The following is a 21,759-nucleotide window of genomic DNA, read 5'->3' as shown; positions in this document are numbered from 1 at the left end:
CAAAAAATGATATACTTTCCAACTTAAAGGGGACATGGTCCCTCTACGTCTCCCCTGTATTCACTACTTTATGGTTATCATACTTATAAGTGATTCTCATAAACTTTGTCATGCAGCCCATCGTCACCGTTATGTTTTACTCTTATATTTGTCACAAACTTATAATTTAGAGTTTATATAACATAAATATTTGAATTTGAATTGTCGCATTGGATAACTTCAGATGACACATTATGAAATTATTTGGTAGAATATCTGAAGACACATTATAATATTATTTGGTAGATTATCTGGGGACATGTAATTGTTATATTTGGTAGAATATCTGAAGACACATACTTGTAATATAATATTTGGTAGATTATCTGAAGATGTATAATTGTAATAATTGGAAGAAAAACCTCGAGACACATAATTGTAATATTTAGTTATAGTAGAATATCTGAAGACATATCGTTGTAATATTTGGTAGAATATCTAAAGACGCATGCATACTTGTAATATTTGATAGAATATCTGGAGACACATAAAATGTAATATTTGGTAGATTATCTGAAGACATATAATTGTAACATTTGATAGAATATCAGCTGAAGACACATAAATGTAATATTTGGTAGATTATATGAAGACGCATAATTGTAAAATTTGATAGAATATCTAAAGACACATAATTGTAATATTGGGTAGAATATCCGAAGACCCATGATTGTAATATTGAGTAGAATAACTGAAGACACATAATTGTAATAATTGGTAGAATATTTGAAAGACCCATAATTGGTAGAATATCTAAAGACACATAATTGTAATAATTGGTAGAATCTCTAAAGACACATGATTGTAATAATAGGTAGAATATCTAAAGACACATTCATTTTATAGGGTCGAAACATTTTAATAATGATATAAAAATAGATTTTTTTAATTCCAAAGACCAGTGCAACATGTGTATATACGGCAAGACATACAAGTGGCCATCTGACACGCTATGTGTAATTTTTTTTCAAAGTCACATCACACCTGTTTATTTTTTTTTATTTTTTTCAAATACCGAAGAAATGAAATTCACAATAACAATATTTCACATATGAAATTGATAAATTTCTAATTTCGCCACCAAAAATAAATTGATGATCGAATCTCATTTTACCAAAATCAAACATTTGTAATTAATTTTTTGTTTCAATTGTGACATTTCTCATAACTCGAAAGAGATAACAGTCGCTTCTTTCTATATTAATTTAGAACCACGTGTGTCGATGTCTGTTGCTGTCACTGCTTTCCCATCTCCGTGTCGTCTGCCTTTAGTTTATGATTTTGTCCTAGAACTGCGCATGTTTAACGGTCATCATTCAAAATTTCAAATTCTTGCTTCACAATGCCGACCATTTGACATTAATTGAAATAAGAAAATGATATAAATTGTAACTGATATTGAAAACTGATACAAAAAGCACTTAAAATGATTTTATTTTTCACCTTGGAGGATATTGAAAATCGCAGGTTCGTCCAGGTGAGTATAAACGGGAGAAGTGTTGTCATGCTTTGTCAAGGTTTGGTTACCTATCAATGTGTTTTCAATTGCAGACTTAGTTTCCGTGGCATAAATGAGGGTGCGGTTGGGTCACCTTCTTTTCTTTATTCTTTAATTATCCAAACCGTTTTTCAATATTTCTATCTTCTCTTGTCCCCAATCTCTTTCATTATTTCTGCATCTATTATTCTCTGTTTTTTTTGTGTCCATTTTTCTGTTCTTTATTTTTTACTCATTTAATCTGCACTTTATATACTAGTAGATCATATAAGTGCCAACTCTCCATCCAATTCACAATCTATAAAACGGTAAACCATTTCAGGTTAAAGTACGGTCTTCAACGCGGATCCTTTGCTCACACCGAACAGCAAGCTATAAAAGACACACCAAATAACTAGAGTAAATCCATTGAAACGGGAAAACCAACAGTCGAATCTATATAAAAACGAGAAAATTATTCAAGTCCATTATTCTTTATTGTAACTCCATCAAGATCCCCTATGAATGGATATTAGCGATTGGTCGATAATTTGGAGGGTAAATGGAAATATTGTTTAAGTTAGAAAGGTGAACATTTGACTCACAATCACGCAATATGATATATAGCATAACATGCAAGGTACAATGACACAACAATGGCTAACTGACATGCTGAATAATAAACCTATTTTTTTTTTATTTTAAACAATGGTTTAATAAGAGCAAATTAATCATGTGATGTTGTAGTTGGAAATATTAATGTCCATCCAATAAGAGTCTTTGCGTTCGGAAACATTACAATAAATTTAAAGCTTAGGTGATTTTTTTTACTGAATTTTCATTTTCATCTCTTGCGATGCTTACTTTCTATTTTGTAATAATTTGATTTTAGTTGTAACACGTTATCTAATCGGCTGACAGTTTTTTTTGTCTATCAGCTAGTTGACACAATTATTTTCATTGATTGGTACCTAAATGTATACTTAAACAATAATATTTATAGAATATATAACTGAAATAGTCGACAACAGACGATTTTAATCATCAACATCTCCACTCAATCTAGAGTGAGTTCACATTGAGATTGGTTAATCGTAATTATGCCCACGTCACACAGTCCCGATTTTTATATACGCTGGACACCCGAATGCGAAAATTGTAAGTTCGTACGAAGGTGGTCCCGATCTCGTTAAAATACAAAAAAGTGACCGAAGCAAGTACGATGAATAACGAAGTCTATACGATGGTGCCGAAATTATATACGATAGCAAAAGATGGACATACGAAGGTTAACCGAAGACGGATATTAAACTTCATATCTCAGCCGAAGCCTACACGATGGATCCCGAAGGCTAAACGATAGATTACGAAGACTACACGATGGATTACGATGATGGCGCCATGGCCATACGATGTCTTAAATACGTCGTGTACAGCTTACAATGCACTTAAATTATATGCCCCTTTTATTCAAAAAGAGCTCTTTCCAGGAGAATACCATAATAATTTAGACAAAAGAAAGGATGTGGGGAGAGCAACAAATGCGGCAAAAAATGACATATAGAAAACAAAATGGTTATGAAGTAAACATTCGTGTGACAACAACTCAGACGATACATAAAAATCAGAATAATGAAGAAAAGGTTGGTTTCCCTATATACGTGTACCTGCAGTGTTGGTGTACGAGGCGCGTTTATGATTTTCATTATGTAAATTGATATAAAAAATTGACAAGTAATAATATTTTACTTGTAAAAGTAAATCCTGAGCCTGTAATAGCTGCTCTTCTTGTTCCATTTGAATTAATAGAAACAACGCTGTCGCCTTTCTTGTTCTCATAGAATCATATGATATGAGCTCCATGTTTTGGGAACGTCTTTCTTAACGGTCGTATTAGACTGACCAGTGCATGCATATCGCGCATGCGATTTAAATGTATTTTAGCGCGAAAATTAATTTACATTTAGTATCATTTAGCTGGATTTATTGCCGTCGTAGTTCCATCTTGTCGCCTTCGTACTTTTATTCGATGGCAACACGACGGGATTACGAGGTCTTTACGAAGTCGTGTTGCCATCGTAAGACCTTCGGGTATCTTCGTGATCCATTCGCCTAGACATCGTAATGTCAAAACTACCCGCTGGAAACGATGGAAACACGAATGCAATACGATGTTCAAAAATGCATTCCCAGTGACATTACGATGTTGAGGATGGTGATACGAACTCAATACGAACCCTTAACTTCGAACGCACCTGTCAACATGTTAAAAAATTTAGAACCCTTCCCGAAGTTGTCCCCGAAGGCTAGAAAAAGTGGCCGACGGTTCTACAATGGTTAAAGATGGCACTACGAATAGTCCGATCTGCATACAATCAGTCCCGATTTTGAAAATTTCCGTAATCGTGTTGCCATCGGGACAGTGTGACGCGGGCATTATACACTAGTTGGCAATATGTATCGATACATAGTTTAAACTATCGATATTTTACTTACAGTCGGCAATTGAAGCTTTGAATGCATACACTAAACGATACTAAACGATACTCTACTACATTGTATGTATTGCTATTTTAGTAAGTTCACGAATCGACAATACGAATTCTAGAAGTAAACAGTGACGCCCGAAGATCTCATATCGATATCATATAGAACAAAATAAACAATAAAAAACCCAATGCTAATATTGTAGACAGAGCATATATGACGGGATAACTTATTTCAAAGAGTGTGCGCATATATATAGCCACAAACAAAATCTATCTATAGAATGAGGAAACCAGTTTAGTCATTTTTTTATTGTCTATATGGTTGATACCGTCAAACCATTTCTGCTCATGAGGTCCGAGACCACCATTGTCGTCTCTTGATTTTCGTTGTTCCCTAGTGTTGACAGTGGGTTACTTGCCATTAATTTTTATACTCCTTCCAAATTTATTTCTCCATGTTTAATGCCTCAAATTGCAAGTAGGTGAATGAAATTGCACTGTAAAAAAAATTTGGGTCTAGAATTTTAAAGGAAAGTAGTGATCTAGAATTTTAAAGGAAAGTAGTGATTTGGTCCAGCTGAAAAAGGTTGCAAATAAGCACTTCGGAAGCTGTCAAAAGATTTCAAGACGCCCTAAACATAAAATTGTCCATATTTTGAGTTAGAGACGATGAAGTTTTCTGTAATTTTGATATAATTTGTCCCAAAAGTAGTACAACACACTATAAAAGTTTCCTTGAAAAAGCGCAGGTGGGATTTTTAACATTTTTATTTATGTTCTAAAAGAAATGCACTACGAAATAATTGTGTTCTCGGACCATGAGATTTAAAGTAGATACAATCGATAAACTGTGCCAATTTTCCAAAGTATCCCATCGCCGTATGTACCTTTGTAAATAACCACCAGTATCCGTCCACCGTATGGGCCTCTGTTGATATCCTCAGTATCTGCCCACCGTATGGGCCTTTGTAAATAGCCTCCAGAAAATCCGTCCTCCGTATTGGCCTCTGTGATAGCTCCCAGTAAATCCGTCCTCCGTATGGGCCTCTATAAATAGCCCCAAGTATCCTGCCCACTGTATAGGTCCCTGTAAATAGCCACCAGTATCCGCGCCTATCGTATGGGCCTCTGTAATTAAATAGCCACCAGTATTCGCGTCCACCGTATGGGTCTCTGTAAATAGCCACCCGTATCTGCGTCCACCATATCGGTCTCTGTAAATAGCCACCAGTATCCGCGTCCACCGTATGCGAGGTCCATGTAAATAGCCACCAGTATCCGCGTCCACCGTATGGGCCTTTGTAAAAAGTCATTTCCTTATAGGCTTCTGTAGATATACCCCAGTATCTATAAAAGTTAAAATAAATTTATAATGAACAATTGACAAATTGCTGAAGTAAAGAAAGCTCAAACAAGAAAACCTGTTACTTGGATCGATGCTTATAGTTTCTCAATTATTCTATATATGAAAAAGTTAAACGATTCAAACTGTTTATCAACTTTTATTATATCTCCAGCTGTCGAATACTCATGCATCAATTTTCTTCAAATGAATTTCATCAATTAGAAAATGTTTTCCCCTACATCAAAATCGAACTTAATTGTCGCCAAAACGGTTTGTAAAATGAGCAATCCTTTGTACCTACGAGTTCATTAGAAATAAATAAATAAGACTATTCATTTCCCATTTTTGTTCATAACATCGTGAAATTTAAATAAAAGGTAAAAAAACTGAACTGATAATAAAACTCGATTGTTGCTGCAGCTGGTTCCCTGAGTAGGTAGGCGGGCACCAGTCATGAAATGCAAACAAAATCAGATTATTTTGTATCATGTATTGTGATAGCCATATGTGAATATTATCATAGTTTACTCTTTGAGGAGACAATGTTTGATCAAGTAATGTTCAGTAAATTATAGTTGTAACAGTTTTGTTCATTGTCTTTTTCAATTGAGACATTTAACAAGAGTTATACAACTATACGTCAGTGTGCATTTGTTATCAGCATAACACCTTATATATCCTTTATAGCAGAAAAAGAACTTAAATAAGTTAGCTTTTTATAAAATAGTAATTACATGTATGTTTTCATATCGGTTCCTTTATAGCAGAAAAGGAACTCGAATCTGTTAGCTTTTTATAAAATAGTAATTACATGTATGTTTCATTTCGGTTCCTTTATAGCAGAAAAGGAACTCGAATCTTTTTATAAAATAGTAATTACATGTATGTTTCATTTCGGTTCGTAAATTGGATTGTCTGACAAGTTAAGAACGTGAGATACTCCAATATTCGATTTTATTTCCATATTAAATATACAAGAGGTATGTTTGTAAGTGCTACTCGTAATAATGTTAAAACAATGCATAGAAAAGATCGTGTGTTTTTGTCTTGGTGAAATTTCCTTTTCTCCTTTCATTTATGTAAGAATCTCATTTCTCCTTAAAAGTTTAAAGAAATACATACATATTGGCACTGTCGCATTGTCTTCATTGTATTGAAATTCTACACACAATTGCTTACCTTAGGCACTGACCACTATCTTGTTTTCTTGCACGTTTTCTGACGAGGCTGCAATAAATCTTGCTGGAAGTCCAGACGCCAATTAGGATGTAAGAGTAGTCATAACTATTTTTTCAGTTTGATTTAAGTAACTTCAAGCATTATCTCAACCGGTATAATTGTTTTTGAGTGTGATTACCGCGAAATATGCCAACTATACAGTAACTGTACTGATATCATATAGTAAAATGTTTTTACTCAAACTGAGTGTTGTACCGTGTACGCTTTTCAAATTACTCATACTAAATTGTTAAAAATTACTAAAATAAATCCTTATTTTGACCAATGTTCATTTATACAGTACTAGTAAGGCTGACATATCGGATGATCAGCGAGAGGTCATTCAATAGGTCCAACCGAACGATAATTCCAACATCGCTCAAGCCACGCATGAATCCTAAGAACACCGAAACAATACACAGTGTTTTATAAAAAAAAAAGAAAAAGAAAAAAGAAAAAAGAAAAAAAAAATAGGATCCAATGGTCATTTAATGGGAGAAGGATTTTTACTAATATCCTGGCCCGGAAAGAGTTGAAAATACATAACCTTGAATGCATATCGATCCAGCCCCTTTAGAATATCAAATGGTTGTTTCTAAAGTGAGCTTATGCGTTTCATTTTTGCAAAATAAATGTAAATATCAATTATGTTGATAGTCTTGTCATGTGTGGTAAAAGGGAGATAACCCAATAGTTTTCTTGTTTTTCACTGATATTGGCAGGCTAACACAGCATTGCCAAACGATACTGGTCCAATTTCATTAAAAAAAATGTGCACAAGGCAACTGATTTATTCCGACTTATTTATAGTTATTGTGGCCACTGGTTGGTCCTATAATATATTACTTCGCATTATGTATTCACTATTTTTAAAACGTTTATATGCATACTCGGGTATGCATATGCTGATATTTTCATAATATTTCTTCTATCGGATTGATAATAAAAAAGAAAAAATGAAAAATAGCAAAAAATTTTAAAAGAAAACAGAAATAGAAAATAATGCCCGAGAGTTCATATATCATACGCCTAGCAACTGGAAAGATAGTTATTAAAGCCACGGTCATGACATGTCGATAGTCGTTTAAGAAACTGGACAGAAAGTCAATTAAAACGGCATTGGGCGATTTATTTTAGGCATTGGATTTGTGCTGTTTGTTATTGAACCAATCGGCTGGACTTCAGAAATATATACCGGTATATTAGTATTCATGACCGAGATAACATTTTTATTAGTGTCATTGGACATAACTACCATCAGACTGATCTGAGACTACTATGTGTTATAGTAGTCTCAGGACTGATACATAAACTACTGACGTTTTGTATATTAGCTATTTTAATTTGCAATGACTGTTTTTCAGCTTGTATTTTTTTTCTATTTGCTTTTTCATATTCAAGATTAGAAAAGTAAATGTGTCGATATACTTGTATGAAGTCCATTGTTCAAAAGCTTCGTCGGAAATGATCCCAGACCGTATCTCCGGCCGCATAATTAATTGATCAGTTTTTCTTTCCGTTTCTTTTCTTTCAGGCTTTTTTCATGAAGCATGTTATAAAATACTGTTCCCGCGGAACCAATTTATTTCGTTTTTCAATGCAATCAATTTTTATTTTTTTTCAAAATTTAACACTATAAGCAAGGACGTATAACTTACTTAGTGGGAATTTGCATTTAGAATATTTTTTTGCCATCTTCTTGACCAGAATATTTTTTCCATCAAATTGGGGGTCAGATTTGTATTCTTATTAAAAAATAAAATAAACTCCCCCTAAAAGGTAAATGTTAATTCCCTAAGTATTCCTAATTGTCTATAGAAAGAATGACTGGGTCTGTAATTTTGATGGTTTCTCCGGGTACTGTTTCGGTAATTTGGGACGCGTTTTAGCATGTTCCAATTATGAGTGATCTCCCCTGTCCTATGATTGAAAAGTTGACTTTCAGTTTCACTGTTTTCTTTACCTGTCCAGCTTAAAGTGAGCTTTCAAAGATTTGACAAGTGCATCTGTTCTGAAGAGAGAGTAACAATATTTCTTGATTATTAAAAATTCACGTAAAGCCCAGCTTGCTCGACAAATTATATCCCATAAACAAAGCTGTCAGGCAGTGACACAGGCACTTGTTTCTATCCATAATGGATAATACGTTGATAGTGGTTCTTCCAATGGATAGAAACAAGTGCCTGTGGGCAGTGATCCCAGTGACGGTGTTATTTACGTAACTTATCACTCGACTCCTAACGTTTAATAAGAACTGTTTCACAAAAGAAATTTATTCAAGGTTATCATGGTTATTGCAGCCCTATTAAATGGGCACCATGATTTCAAGAACAAATGTATATATCCCAAGGACAACACAACAGGTGTCACATATGGAGCAGGATCTGCTTACTCTATCGGAGAACCTGAGATCACCCCCAGTTTTAGGTGGGGTTCGGGTTGCTTAGTCTTTAGATATTCTATGTTGTGTCATGTGTACAATGTACTATTATTTGTCTGTCATTTTTCATTTTTAGCCATGTCTGTATCATTTCTGATCTATGAGTTTGACTGTCTCTCTGGTATCTTTCACCCCTCTTTTACACACACATGAATTAACAAAAAGAAGCATTCAATTCTTAAATAGAAATATTCAACAACAAAAAAACATGAAAAAATACAATATGAATAAAGTATCATTACTTCATATTTAGTTCAGTATAATTCTACATTTATGATCTGATATCAAAAGTTATTATCAAAAATGTTAAAATAAATTTTGAGAAAGTCCTGTTAATCTCTCAGGAATAACCAATTTGGATATTGACTGATGTCAGGAGTCCATAATAATATTTATCTTCCATTTGGTTTCATGCTTTTAGTGCCTGTGTAATGGATTGATTTGATATTAAAATAAAATTTAAAAAAAAATGCATTTGAGATGTTTTACAGTTTATACATTAATATCATGTACACTTATTAATTCAGAAACATTATTACTTCCAGATTATCAGATTATTATAATGATTCTGATGTGTCACTGCTAACATGAAGATCCTTCTGAAAACTTTACAACACATCTCATCACGTCTACATGTAGCTCACAGTATTATTGTCTGCAGAAGAAATATTTCATCATCTAGCTCCTGGACCTTACATGCTCTCAAAAGTCGTGGGCTGATCCAGCTTTCGGGGACGGATGTCAACCCTTTCCTCCAAGGCCTTGTCACAAATGATGTCACAGTACTGGGTCCTGAATGTACCTCATTGCATTCTATGCTCCTTAATGTTCAGGTAACAGTTATGTTTTGGTTTAGTATAAAAACAGAACATAGCAAGGGTCAGCTCTACTTATGGAAAAAAAAGTCAAAGTATATTATACATGTATTACAGACTAGGGGAAAAAATACAATTTATAATCGTTTCAAAATTAAAAGTTTACATAAGTAAAGTTAATCTCTCACACTCTAGTAACCATTTTAAAACAAACGTATCAACGCTGCAAAACCGAAAGTCTGGCATCTCGGACTCCTCCCTCGGATGACCTTATGCACGCATTACTCTCACACAAACAATTACAGTGATACACACATATCAATGGCATTTCCTACTAGACAAACTGATATCATTATAAATAGCTGAATACACATTTGATAATATCATCAGAGACCTTAAACTCTTAAATATAATAAGGTTTTATTTATGATAAATATCACACCGCTAAATGATAAACACGTTCACATTAGCTTAAATTCGAAGTAAACAAATAACATAGATCAAAATTAACATGAAAAGTATCTGGATTCATAAAATCAACAGTTAAAAATAAAATTTTCTCGTACAGAATAAATTCATCAGGGTTTCTTTAAAATAGGTCTTCTCGGAAATCTGCAAAACCATGGCGATACAGTTATCACCAAACAGTACAGTTAATATATAATAATTACGTTTTTAAAAGACGGAGTCAAATAAAGGTTACGGTGGAATGAAAACAACAGCAATACAGTCAAAATTACGCAATACACAGGTGTAGTTCAACCGATAAATCTGGGTCAACAGTAAAAATGGCTCTTCTGGTGAAATCGGAACTTGAGTATGCATGGCGATACAGTTATCACCGATACAAATTTTAAAATATTAAATGTCAAAACAGCATATATATAAACAGGATTCAAATGTTACAGAAATAAAATGCATGATCATGATGCAATGGGATAAATCTCACGTGCTTCTGGTTTAAAACGGGATACAGGAAGTGGACATTCATCACAAATCACAAAGACAGTACGTATACAAGACGAGACATGGTCTGTTCTTCTTTCAAAAAAATCAATTTAAATGTTGGTATTATATTAAAAGTTCAGGTATAAATTTTTTAAAACACAATGAAAAGTGTTCAGCATCATGGCGGCATGTCAGGATCCATCAGGAACATTTGGTCAACATTTTATGTAAAAATATCCAAAATTCAATGAAAAATTAAATCCAAAATATGTATAAATCATTATCCACCGATGGTTTAGGTCACTCCACCATATTACAGACTAGGGGAATAGCTCTGGTAGCATGGATGGTGGCGATTATATACGGACACATAAAATCACATCAGCTTCCATTTCTACATTTTAATCAGACAAAGATGACGTCACAAGCATAGATACAAAATACTGACAAAAGGGGAACAACTCTCTCTTACAAACAGAAACATAATCTGACCATACATTGTACATACTGATATATAACAATTATTTGAACTGAGTCCGACATCATATCAGAGTAAACATGAAATATAATGATTTAAGGAAGAGATTAGGTAGCACATGTTTTGAGTGTCAGTGCCTTGACATGAAGATATTGTACTTCTTTCAGTACATAAGTTGTCAAATAATTCCTGTCAACAAACACCAGCTATAATTCTCATAACATGGAAGGGGAGATAACCCAATTAGTTAACTTAAAACAAATATGCATTTAAAGAGACATAGATTTAACAGCAACCCAATAATACACAAAAACAAAAATATTTGTAGAATATTAATTGTTTCCAGTTGATAGAGAACATGAGGCCAAGAATGTATAACTGTAAACCAACTTATTTTCGCGGATACTATATTTCGCATTTGATCCTCTCTAGTCAACTTCGCAGCTATTTAATTTCGCAATTTTTCCAGCTGACTTAGTGTATTTTTACAAGGTAACAACAGAGTTGAATATATTTGGGCAGATTTATTTTCATGTTATTTTTCTACTTGCGAAAGTCGCGAAAATAAATTGCTCGTGAAAATAAGTTGGTTTACATTATCTTTTTTTACAGGGAAGAGTGATGTATGATCTACTTTTATACCATAAAGTTTTAGAAGACAATCCAAGTGTAATAGTAGAACATGATAGAAGAATAACAACAGACCTTATAAAAACATTAAAAAGATACAAGATCAGGAAAAAGGTAGGTAGAATGATTCTAACCTTAGTCAGTGCTATTGGTCTGGTATGCTTTGGGTTTAATATGATAAATTACTGGCGATAGTTCATATAATTACCTTAGTGATTTGATGGAAGAGTGCTTGCCTAGAGTACTGGAGAAATTGTACAAATAGACCACTTTCGAGTTCATCCGTCACCGGCAAAAACTCGTCAATTATGCACGCCTTTATGACATCATTTACCAGATAGAGGGGCTCGCCTGTATCCCTGCACTATTTACGTTCATCAAGCGTCTTAGTGATCGTCTTTGTGCAGGATAAACTAGAAATAATGGTTGCTCTGTAGGTACTTACTGACAATTCCCTAATGACAGCAGTGTTGATTGTCTATTTTCAGAATTCAATTTGCCGAATAATTCGTACAATATAGAATTATAATTTTCCAACCACTCGCTCAACATTGGAAGGGAAGTGACGACGCCCCTAAACGCACAGATGACGGTGAAAAAGGCGCGTATAATTGACGAGTTTTTGCCGGTGACGGATGAACTCGAAAGTGGTCTATTGAGTTTGATTCCTGCTTGGGTTAAACCAAGACCTTGCAAATTTGTATTTGCTCCTTTTCAATTAAGCACATGGCATTTAGAAGTAAGAACAAAGGCTGGTTGGCTTGGAGTAAGAATAATATTTCCGTTCTTTAGTCATTAATCTTTACTCAGTACCGGTACTCAGTGTACAAAATTTGTCCTTGAAACACTGAATTAAGTATTTTGATTGGTTGATTTCTGATCCAGAGTTCTGTTAGTTGAGTGGCATGCCCTACCTTGTGTTTTATTATTTGTCTTCATGTTGATTTTCATTTTTTGCCAAGGTATTGTCAGTTCGTTTTCGAGGTTGTTTTAATAGTTTGAATAATGATCCCTTAGGTAATTTAGGCCTCTCTTTTGTGAATTAGCACAGCTAAAATCTTTTACTTAGTGTTTGTCCAATACAAAGCATATATATATATAGTCCATATACATATTAACTAATTTGTTCTTGTGCTAAAAGCATGTATATGCCACTAGACATAAATACCAATCTTTCATCACAGGTTCACTGAAGTTGTCTGGTGTAGTTTGAACACATTTTTAGACAGTTAAGCTGCCTTATGCGAGCACCCTGGATTTGTGTGCTACTCAATTAATGCTGAAATACATGCCATTGTTATTATCTTGCTGGCTTCTATACTATTTGTAACTTATTGGACAGTTTTTTTATACTTTTCATTCTGGATAACAAAAAATATGACCAGAAAAACCTTAAATGATCGTCGATTTTCCCAAAAGTTTTGAAGTTGCACATAGGAAGTAGAGCACATTAGGAATCCTTATGTAGTTTATTATCCCCTGAGCTTTTGGATAAGATGTCAAAGAACAAATGTATGAAATATCTAATCGCTGAAAATCTTTAAAGACAAGTTGTTAAGATTTCCCAAATTGCAAAAGTCGTAGGAATATTGTTTGTCGTCAATACGTAATCAACTACGTATATATAAGTTCAACTGGTCACGCTGTTGGCGGCAATTTTGAATTTAAAAGAAGACGAAATTTTCGTATCTTTTCAATTTGGACGCAGGGGTTAAAATGAGCGGTGGTCCGAGGTCTGCGACCTTCCACTTTTGCAGTCGGACTTTCTACCTGGTTACTAGCTACGCACGACATGTCCGACGGACCTGAAAGAATTTTATGAAAAAAAATAACTTTGCAAACATTTTAACCAAAGTTTCCTAAAAAACGATCTCAAACTTATTTTTATCATTACTATTCATGACAGCGATGTTCAATTTGTTAAACCGCTACCTTTGTAAGTAAAATCACTGATAAATAATGTGTAAATCCGAGTAAAATCGTATCTCACTATCTGTCAAAACAACATTGAAACCAATATGGCTGCCGGGAGATTACAATATCGGATCCGATTCTTGAAGCGGATAAGGGTAATTCCGGATTAGGCTATAAACTAAAAAAAATCAAGACAGGTGACAAAATACATCTACGCATGGTAAATAGATATAAACACTAGAATTGAAAACCAAATGACATATGTAAAAGAAAGAAAAAGCAGAACATATTTTGTACACCAATTTTAATGTGAAAAACCAATACATTGTGACAGCTGGGAACAGTTTATCTAACAATATATATGTTCCTGGTAACAGCATAATTTTTTTTATCAGTGATAAATGTTGGTAATGCATGTTAAATGCTTTTCAAGTGAAACACATTACTGCAATTTCAAGGGGTATTTTTTTCTTCTCAATTTTGATAGGTCAGTTAAAATAGCTGGAAGTTTTATGTATATAAAAAAAAGCACAGGCACTTGTCTCAATTTTTTCCCCCTATATACCTTAATATAGGAAATTTTTTTTTGAGACAAGTGCCTGTGAAAAAAAGATGTGGTATAATTGCCAACTATCCACAAGAGACAAAAGTGACAAAAACTTGTCACCCTACCCCTCATGTTGAAGAACTTTGAAATAGTTGAGATCCCCAACTCTAAATGTAATAAAATATAGGGGGAGTCCCTGCAGTCAACTGATTGAGAAATTAGAAACAGTCGGGGTCCCCACCTTTAAATTAAACCATATATATTCATGTATGAGAACTAATCAGAAGAAATATAGGGAGAGTCCTAAGGGTCACCCTACCCACTCCTGTTTGATAACTTAAAAACAGATGAGATCCCCACCCCTCAACCATTTATATTCATGTATTGGACATTATAAAAAATCAAATGAAAAATAGGGGTAGTCCCTAGGGTCACCCACACCCTCTTGTGTGTTTTGAGAACTTGTAAAAGATTGAGATACCAACGCGTAAACCATATTCATTCCTGTTTGTCATTTCAAAAAAGATTAAATGACATACAAGGTCAATCTCATAGGCGACACATATGCATATCACTTTGCTAGACCCTAACACCTGTCATTTTATTCCAAACTTAGACATCATGGACTTGGGGTGAAGGTGGGAGTCATTTACATTTACTATGGCCAGGTCAGTCAGACCTCGCTATTGATCCCTGTAGTAGTAAACATTTGTCTGATTTGTGTCTTATAACTTTTGCACTGTACAACACAAACTCAGTTTTCTTTCCAGGGAAGCAAGTCCATTCATACTATTACAAGCTCGTACTAAAGTCAACTTGAACTACTAACAGTCAACTAATACGAACAATTACGATCAACTATAAGAACTGCAATCATTGCAAATTTGTACTACTGCTGACTCACGAAAGACTCATGACCATTCGTGGTTATGTGCGTTGCTATTGAAAACCTTGATAAAATATGAATTATTTGCCTTAATGATAAATTCATTAAATGGACATAAATGTACAATCATATATGAATGTTTAATGTTTGTTCTTTTAAATCTTTAAAAATAAGTTGAAGCAACATAATGCCACAGTTTTCATAATTATGTTTGCCTTGGTTTTTGGTTAACTGCGTACAGTGCTTACAGCGCTTTGATTTGTTGTAAGGTTACAAACAGCTGTAACCACTATTTTATTCCATTCATGTATTTTAGTTACCTGTACATATACTAATATAACAGTCTTTACAGTATGGGTATTGCTCATTGTTGAGGGAGATATGGGGACCAATACCAATACTTGCTCACATTCACATTGTTTGCTTTTATTGTCATTTACCGGAATACCTATCTTTTTTATATCTTTATAAAATGACTCTAGGTGAGGAATTTTGTAAGTGAGTATTACTGTTTGTTGTTTATTCATCCTTAAATGTCTCAATGTATTTGACATATATATGAAATCAATAAGATAGGGTCATATTCCAGAGTGTTAGCCACAACGAAACTATGACCCTGTTTCACAATGATTAAGTCAACGGCAGACAGCAAGACTTTTCACTGTGTGTACTGTACTTATAATAAAAGTTGTTGTACGCAAATTTCAATTTCCATACATGTATATTCTTTATTTACAGGTGAATATTTCTGATATAAGTGATGACCTCCAGGTTTTTTCAGCACTGCCCCCTGTTGATGAATCATGTGAAACAGGCCTTTCATTGGAACATAAATCTCTTTATCTTTCGTCTGAAGATCCAAGAATCAGTACTTTTGGAAGGAGAATTGTTGCACCAAGTGAAGACAATGTCATGAAATGTATGTTGTTTTTGTACTTTTTTATGCCTTCGCTGTAGCAGAGGGGGCAGGAAGTTATACCCTTGTCGTATGTCCCGTATATCCAAAAATTGGTTTCCTTTCTCCAACTTTAGTTTGCCTCAATCTAATGTTTTGAAACTTTACATAATGCTAATTACAACAAAACACAAATCAAATTTGAATTTTTTAGGTGTCACTTATACCATTCTAGAATTTTTTAGGTGTCACTTATATCATTCTAGAGTTATGTCCCTTTAAAATGGAAAAATTGCTGATTTTTTTTGTTTCTGTTATTTAACTTTAGTTTGCCTCAACCAAATGTTAAGAAACTTATACACAATGCTTATTACCACAAAAAACGGATCAAGTTTGAATTTTGGTGATATCACTTTTACTGGACTAGAGTTATGACCCTTTACAAATGAAATAATTCTGAATTTTTGGTTTCTGTTCACTTACTTAAGTTAAGTCCCCTGATCTCTATTTGTAGGTGTCCATCAAGAATCAGAATTACTTCCCTTGTCTGTTTCAGTTGCTCATCAAGAATCAGAGTCAACTCCCCTAGTCTTTATTTGTAGGTGTCCATCAAGGATCAGAATTAGCCTCCTCCACAGAAGAAGAGTACCATGAGAGACGATACATGCTTGGGTTGAGTGAGGGTATCATTGATCTACCTCCAGGCAACTGTTTTCCATTAGAGAGCAATTTAGTTTATCTAAATGGAGGTAAAATTTTGTGATTTTAAATTAGCATTACTAATGATTAGTTAGTGATTAATGGTCATATGTTTTGTGAATTAATGTCTACGCTGTGTTGATATTGAAAAAGAAGGTCAAAGATACCAGAGGGACAGTCAAACTCATAGATTGAAAATAAACTGACAACACCATGGCTAAAAAATGAAAAAACAAAAAGACAAATAATAGTACAGAATACACGACATAGAACACTACAGACTAAGCAGAATGGACCCCCACCAAAAACTTTGGGTGATCTCAGGTGCTCTAGAAGGGTAAGCAGATCCTGCTCCAGATGTGGCACCCATCATGTATCTCATGTTATTACAAACCCAGTAAATAGTCTTATTTGATAGTTCACATTTGTGGTGAAAAAGTAAGTGGATTGTAGTTATGACATAAGGAACATATCGGAAATTACCCCAAACTTGAGTAATTGTGTCTAACACAAATTAGTATCTTTTTGTAAACATCAATGGATCTTTACTTCTGAAATCATTATTGATAAGGTCAAACTTTTGATGTGTTGTTTATAGATACTGTAAACCAACTTAATTTCCCGAGCGATTTATTTTTGCGACTATTGCGAAAGAAAAAAAATGACGCAAATTTAAATCGTCGCGAATCTGCATATCTTGGATCGTACCTAATTTAAACACCTCAGTAAATTAGAAAATCGTGAAATTAGATAGCTGCGAAATGGATTAGATAGGGCTAAAAGCGAAATAAAGTATCTGCGAAAATAAGTTGGTTTACCGTATAAGAAGATATGAGTGCCAATGAGACAACTCTCATTCAAGTTTCACTATATACATATAGATTCCACAACTGCAACAAGTATATTACGATATTTCTCTTCTCGAGACAGTTAATTTTTAATATTTAAAGCTTGAGGCTTGCCAAGCTTTTTAAATAATTAAAATTTAACTGTTGAGGGTGAAGTATTGTAATACACCAGTTACAATGATGGAATCTGATTCTTTTATGATTTTTATCCTTCCTTTTCAAAGATTTAATGAAAGTTGTGTACCCATAGATATAAGTAGAAAACATGAAATGTAACATTCATTTAATGTAAAGGTTGCTTTATAAAACAACAACAAATTGTAGATAATCACTTAATCTCATCAGATATTGAATGATTAATGGAATTTTGAAATGCAGTGTAAAACTTGTTTTTTCAGTTTGTTTCCATAAAGGCTGTTATATTGGTCAAGAACTGACAGCACGTACATTTCACACAGGGGTAACAAGGAAACGTCTAATGCCATTAAAATTTGAAATGTAAGTTGAGAAAAACCATACTGTATTATATTTGTCTATAAAACACTTTTATCAGTTAACAAGCAATTAGTAAATTCCAAAACAAATTATAAAAGTTGTAAATATAATTCAATTGACCTTCATGAAAATTGAAGACCAGATGCTCCGCAGGGCGTAGCTTTATACGACCGCAGAGGTTGAACCCTGAACGGTTGGGGCAAGTATGGACACAACATTCAAGCTGGATTCCACTCTAAATTTGGATTGTGATTAAATAGTTGACACAGCATAGGTTTCTGACACAGAATGAATGTATTCAAATGAACTTAAAATTTTTGTTTTCTCTTAGAGCAATTCACTATGCTGTTGAATATTAATCCTCTCAAAAAAATGTTTGAAGAAATTTTCTTTTTATTTATGAAATTTCAAATGAGAAAAATTGACCCAATTTTTTATTCACATCCCCCTTTCCCTTATTCCAAAACTAATTTCAATTAAAATATTCTAATGGAGTTTGCAACAATTACTACTCATTTAAATACATCATAAAATATTAAGATGTAAAAAAACTGCTTGTTATCACTGAATGGTAAAGATTATTTAAATTTACCAGTTGGTAGTAAAAAGTGAATATACACTGTATATTGTATATAACAAAGATTTAAGTTGATTCTGGACAAAGAAAGATAACTCCAATTAAAAAAAAATATTGCAGATATTTCTTGCTTACTATACTGGACAAAGAAAGATAACTCTTAATTAAAAAAAAATTTGCTATTTCACAATATTGTGAAATTAGATATTTCTTGCCATTGCACAATACTGTGCAATTGAAAAGACTTGTTATTGCACAATACTTAATATAATAATTTTAGATCCTGATTTGGACCAACTTGAAAACTGGGCCCATAATCAAAAATCTAAGTACATGTTTAGATTCAGCATATCAAAGAGGCCCAAGAATTTAATTTTTGTTAAAATCAAACTTAGTTTAATTTTGGACCCTTTGCACTTTAATTTAGACCAATTTTAAAACTGGGCCAAAAATTAAGAATCTACATACACAGTTAGATTTGGCATATCAAAGAACCCCAATTATTCAATTTTTGATGAAATCAAACAATGTTTAATTTTGGACCTCGATTTGGGCCAACTTGAAAACTGGGCCAATAATCAAAAATCTAAGTACATGTTTAGATTCAGCATATCAAAGAACCCCAAGGTTTCAATTTTTGTTAAAATCAAACTAAGTTTAATTTTGGACCCTTTGGACCTTAATGTAGACCAATTTGAAAACAGGACCAAAAATTAAGAATCTACATACACAGTTAGATTCGGCATATTAAAGAACCCCAATTATTCAATTTTGATGAAATCAAACAAAGTTTAAATTTGAACCCTTTGGGCCCCTTTTTCCTTAACTGTTGGGACCAAAACTCCCAAAATCAATATCAACCTTCCTTTTATAGTCATAAACCTTATGTTTAAATTTCATAGATTTCTATTTACTTATACTAACGCTATGGTGCGAAAACCAAGAAAAATGCTTATTTGGGTCCCTTTTTGGCCCCTAATTCCTAAACTGTTGGGACCGAAACTCCCAAAATCAATACCAACCTTCCTTTTGTGGTCATAAACATTGTGTTTAAATTTCATTGATTTCTATTAACTTAAACTAAAGTTATAGTGCGAAAACCAAGAAAATGCTTATTTGGGCCCTTTTTGGCCCCTAATTCCTAAAATGTTGGGACCAAAACTCCCAAAATCAATCCCCACCTTTCTTTTGTGGTCATAAACCTTGTGTCAAAATTTCATAGATTTCTATTAACTTAAACTAAAGTTATAGTGCGAAAACCAAGAAAATGCTTATTTGGGCCCTTTTTGGCCCCTAATTCCTAAAATGTTGGGACCAAAACTCCCAAAATCAATACCAGCCTTCCTTTTATGGTCATAAACCTTGTGTTAAAATTTCATAGATTTCTATTCACTTTTACTAAAGTTAGAGTGCGAAAACTAAAAGTATTCGGACGACGACGACGACGACGACGACGACGACGACGACGACGCCAACGTGATAGCAATATACGACGAAAATTTTTTCAAAATTTGCGGTCGTATAAAAAGCATTAGTCAATTTATCTATGAAAAAAAAAATCACAAAAATATGGAACTCCGAGGAAAATTCAAAACGGTAAGTTCCAATTCAAATGGCAAAATCAAATGATCAAACACACTGAAGGACTTGACAACAACTGTCATATTCCAGGCATATACAGGCATTTTCAAATGTAAAAAATGGTGGATTGAAGAGGGGGGATAGAACCTTTATCGGGACTCCGGGATCGGGTGTTTTTAAACTCAGGATTTCGGGAATTTACCTTTTGAATTTCGAGATCTCGGTATTGCGTGATTTCAAGCCTGGGATTCCTTGATTGCATGTTTTTAAGCCCGGGATTTCGGGATCAGGACCCCTCCTATCCCCCCTCATTGAACCTGGTTTTATAGTGCTAAACCTCTTGTATGACAGTCACATCAAATTCCATTATATTGACAACGATGCATGTAACAAACAGACATAATAGGTAAAATTGTTAAAATAGGGGTACAGCAGTCATCATCATGTGACAATCTCTATTAAACAAAGTTAATTATTATAAATCATCCCTTTATTTTCAGTGTACCCTCTGGTTTGTCAGCAGGTGATAACATTGTAAATGAGAAGGGAAAGTCAGTAGGTAAATTCCGTAATAGTGCTGGAAAACATGGACTTGGTTTACTCAGAGTGGCTGAAATCAAAGGAACTATTTCAGTAACAAATAACGATGGACAAATTTATAATGTGGAAGCTATGCCACCAGAATGGTGGCCAAAAGAGGAAGAAAAAGGACATTTGTGATGTCTATATTTTATAGTATAGTAAATCCATATTTCAATTATTGCTGAATAGTGTGAAGTATTTAAGATGTCTGCATGTGGATGAATAATTTGTTGTTTTATAATTCTGTAATAAAACTGTCTGTATTGTTATTTATTTTCAAATTTATGAATCCACCAAAAAAAAAGATCTCTAAGACTTATTTTTACTGTTTATTTAGCTCACCTGGTCCTAAGGAATATTTAGAACTTGACATTTTGAACAGGCTGCTTATTGATGAAGATGTATTTTTTTCTCTAGATGTCTTTTGGTTATTGTTTTTCAATGTTACCTTGTGTTGCTGTATATGAAAGATGTGATATGATTGGCAACGAGAAAACATTACACAGAAATGAACATTATATTTTTGCAGTCGTATATTGGTATCACAACATCGTTTCACAATTGTATGCATCATCATTTTGTTTCTGGACAATTACTTAGTATAAGTTAATAGAAATCAATGAAATCTAAACACAAAAGGAATGTTTGGATCGATTTTGGGGGTAATCGTGTAACAGTTCCAACAGTCCAGGAATGATGGATCAAAAAGGGGCCAATATAAGCATTTTCATTTTCATAATGGTATGATATCATGTCGTCCTCATCTTCATCCAAAGACGCATTTAGTTTCCGGACAAAAACTTTAAATTTAGCGAATGGATCTCTATGAATTTTTACCAGAAGGTATGATACCACT

At 33.6% G+C, this 21,759-nt stretch overlaps 1 protein-coding gene across 3 annotated transcripts; it reads left to right on the top strand.

The window, feature by feature from the left end:
• The first annotated feature begins 8,439 nt into the window (after positions 1-8,439).
• LOC134686778 (putative transferase CAF17 homolog, mitochondrial) lies at positions 8,440-21,172 on the top strand. 3 transcript variants are annotated; one of them, XM_063546534.1, is made up of 7 exons: positions 8,440-8,545; positions 9,554-9,841; positions 11,862-11,993; positions 15,965-16,145; positions 16,724-16,870; positions 18,067-18,166; positions 20,822-21,172. In XM_063546534.1, the coding sequence occupies exons 2-7, from the start codon at positions 9,596-9,598 to the stop codon at positions 21,039-21,041; spliced, it is 1,026 nt and encodes a 341-aa protein (XP_063402604.1). In that variant the 5' UTR covers positions 8,440-8,545; positions 9,554-9,595; the 3' UTR covers positions 21,042-21,172. The 3 variants fall into 3 exon arrangements, with proteins under 3 accessions (XP_063402604.1, XP_063402603.1, XP_063402601.1); XM_063546533.1 differs by having other exon boundaries at positions 8,468-8,590; XM_063546531.1 differs by having other exon boundaries at positions 8,485-8,622.
• The last annotated feature ends 587 nt before the right edge of the window (positions 21,173-21,759 follow it).

Source organism: Mytilus trossulus, chromosome 10 (assembly GCF_036588685.1).
Source record: "Mytilus trossulus isolate FHL-02 chromosome 10, PNRI_Mtr1.1.1.hap1, whole genome shotgun sequence".
Taxonomy (NCBI): Eukaryota; Metazoa; Mollusca; class Bivalvia; order Mytilida; family Mytilidae; genus Mytilus; species Mytilus trossulus.
Note: the sequence above shows the minus strand (reverse complement) of the source record. Positions and strands in the feature narration are given on the sequence as shown.

Coding starts and splice junctions, on each gene's coding strand:
- LOC134686778 (XM_063546534.1), top strand. CDS start 9,596: ATGAAGATCCTTCTGAAAACTTTACAACACATCTCATCACGTCTACAT. Junction 9,842..11,861: donor CTATGCTCCTTAATGTTCAG/GTAACAGTTATG, acceptor CTTTTTTTACAG/GGAAGAGTGATGTATGATCT. Junction 11,994..15,964: donor GATACAAGATCAGGAAAAAG/GTAGGTAGAATG, acceptor CTTTATTTACAG/GTGAATATTTCTGATATAAG.